The sequence below is a fragment of the Pocillopora verrucosa genome, chromosome 3 (genome assembly GCF_036669915.1).
Source record: "Pocillopora verrucosa isolate sample1 chromosome 3, ASM3666991v2, whole genome shotgun sequence".
Classification (NCBI taxonomy): Eukaryota; Metazoa; Cnidaria; class Anthozoa; order Scleractinia; family Pocilloporidae; genus Pocillopora; species Pocillopora verrucosa.
The window spans coordinates 17,421,270-17,424,040 of record NC_089314.1 but is presented as its reverse complement, the minus strand read 5'-3'; the positions used below and the strand labels follow the sequence as shown (position 1 = coordinate 17,424,040).

Here is a 2,771-nt window from a genome sequence, read left to right as displayed (position 1 = left end):
TCATCTTTCTACCGCAGTGCAAATATGTGAATTTTTCATATATCTAAATCTTAATAGAAACTAGTTTGAGATAGATAACAAAAAAAATCAAGATTGCCTTCAAATCTGGTTAAAGTAAATGCACTTTCCCTGAACTGTTATTCCCTACATGTAGTTGGTTAAGAAATGCATAAAAATGGCCCAGTATTTCTCAAGTTACTGTTTGTATCTACACCAGTCAGTCTGCTTGGGTCACTGATTGTGCCATTCTTCTACCACAGACTGTGATTGGCTTGCTTCTTCTGACATTTACTTTTAGACAGAGCATCTGGGTTATGTTCAAAGGATAACAGTAGCTTTTCAAATCAGACCTTCCCACCTAATAATGCAATTAATATTTTTCATACTTTTTACCTACATTATCAAAGTTTTATCGGCTCAGCTTCTCAGGGGCATCCAAATATTCTTAGCTGTATTAGCTCAGATTAATTCAATAAATAAAAAGACACAACAATGGCTTTCACTCCCCCACCCCTCTCCTTATTTTTGACCATTACCACCCCCTTGGTACAAATTTCTTTCTCTCCCCAGCCTTCTGCTACCATTAAAATCAAAGTTGGTGGTCATAACTTTTTTTTCAGAAAATATTGACCACTCACTTGCCAAAATTATGCCTGCTCTGCAGGCTACAGAAAAGTTAGTTAGACATAAGCACTGATACCAGACAATAAACAACACTAAACAGAAGGCCAAAACTCACTTCTTGGATTCTCCAATTAGAAGGTTTAAGTTCTTGGGATTACATAATTATAAATAATATCTTTTGAGGGCAAACTTCAAAATAAAAGGCGACAAATTTCTTCCCACAAATAAACTGCAATAAAAGTCATTGCAAAAAAAAGAGTCTGAAAAATTCAGTTGGGAACTACATTAAGTATCAGGAATCTTATTCAGGGACAAAGCTATGATTTATTCTATATATAATTTGTGTGCTAAAATTCACAGTTAAGTGAAAACAACTTCAACCAATCACTTAATCATTAGGGACCCAAGGCAGTCCTGGTGACAGTGCATTATGATACCAGACTCTGTAAGTGATATACCAGGTAAATATCGCTATCAAAGCTCCAAGAACTTTCTGATAAACAGTGTGAAAATAAATTGTGGTGAACACAAGCATGAACTCCCACAAGATTAACAGGAGGGCTGCAAAGAAGGAAAAAACGTCTACCAAAGGTGTTACTAGTCGAGCAATGTTCCGGTGTTGAAATCTTGACGGCCAATAAAGTTTCGCCTGTAGTTCTTCCTTAATAACCAGTGCACTGTAGATTGAAAGAAAAGAGTGTCCCGATATATCAAAACCATCCCAGTAAAATCCCTCTTGATAGCAGCTCCTCTTTGAAATCAATGTTTCTTCTCCTTCGCAAAAGCCGGTCAACTCCTCGATGTAAACAAACAGATTCACCCAGAAATACCATCCCCATGTGGCTACAGCCATCCTACTAAGATGTTTCAGTATAGCTAACGGGTTCAACGAAGTGTACACGGACGAAGTAAGGGATATGAAGGGAATCAGAACAAGAAGTGTCCAACCCCAGCCAAACTTGACAAAATACACGTTTAAGACATTCCTCTTGTTCGAGAAATAGGACTGAGGAAGCGGTAGAAAATCGTGGATGAATGAACCTACCACAACAACAAACCAATATAAGGCTAATTTAAAACACGTCGGCATTAGAACCCAACCGTAGATACCTGAGTGGTGATTGTCACCACTTTTTGTGGATTTCATCTTCTTTTCGGTTTCAATGTATGACACGGATGCTTCTTTATTTCTTTTTCTCTCCTGATGAAAAGACAAATCTGCAGGAGAAGAAAAAAAGAACTTTACTTTATTAGTGCGACTCACTTAGCGGTAAAGATAAGCGGTGTATTCAAGCTTAAAAGCGCAGACGAAATTTGCTATATCGTATCCTGTTTTCTACGTTTCGGGCATCTTACCAAAATTACGTTTGGGAGGTAAATCCCATCATTTTCTACTGTCATGATACAAGTTTTAACTTTGTAAAGTTAAGAAATGACTTGTATTTGTGTAAGTATTAACTGATCATACGTTACAACGATTAAATTATCACGACCGTAGAGCAGAGAGCCATTTTGTCCGCGCACGCGCCAGTAGAATTGTTGCGGCGCGTTTGGCGCCATGTTTACATTTTCTGTGCGCTTCCGCGGGTTTTCAACTGGGCGATCGACAGCTATTTGTAATATTATTTGGTGAGGGTTGAAAAAGTATGACAAGTTTACCAACATTTCTAACTCAGTGGATATTCGTGGTGTTTGCTGGTTCTTCGGATGAAGATATTTTAATGATCAAAGTGCGAACAAAACGCGAAAAAAGGCTGATAACTTAAAGTTTGAGATTTGCTTTAATGAAGATCAAAATGTGCACGTGGGACAACAAACCTTGAAGATTAGTCTTAAGATGTTGATGTTTTACTTGTAAGAATCATAAAGTTGTATGTGGAGACGATCGTTAATTTAGAGTGTGACCTCAGCACTGAAGCGGGAGATTTGAATGCACTCGCACCTTGAAAAGCCCATAATTAAAGAAGAAAGGGCCGAAAATTCGGTTTTTCAATTGCCAGAGGCAAGAATTGAGAAACCCAAGAGCGGGTTTTTGAAGAGGAAGGGTTAATCCGCGATTTAAGCTTAAAAAGGGGAATTTCGAGAACGTATGAGGACTATTCCTGAGCCTTTGAAAATGACGAAAAAACGGACATTTTTAGTATGAA

General features: G+C 37.9%; 1 protein-coding gene across 1 annotated transcript; it reads right to left on the bottom strand.

Annotated features, from left to right (window-relative positions):
• Positions 1 to 1,012: 1,012 nt before the first annotated feature.
• Positions 1,013 to 2,184, bottom strand: LOC131775448 (acyl-coenzyme A diphosphatase FITM2). Its single transcript, XM_066163555.1, has 2 exons — positions 2,115 to 2,184; positions 1,013 to 1,842 (listed from the first exon to the last, which is right to left on the bottom strand). Exons 1-2 carry the CDS (start codon positions 2,182 to 2,184, stop codon positions 1,013 to 1,015), a joined length of 900 nt encoding a protein of 299 aa, XP_066019652.1.
• Positions 2,185 to 2,771: the final 587 nt, after the last annotated feature.

What these genes read in the sequence shown, in the direction of transcription:
- LOC131775448 (XM_066163555.1), bottom strand. Translation starts at nt 2,184, where the DNA reads ATGGCGCCAAACGCGCCGCAACAATTCTACTGGCGCGTGCGCGGACAA. An exon ending in TGGCTCTCTGCTCTACGGTC is followed by an intron (nt 1,843 to 2,114) that starts GTGATAATTTAA and finishes CTTCTCCTGCAG; the next exon opens with ATTTGTCTTTTCATCAGGAG.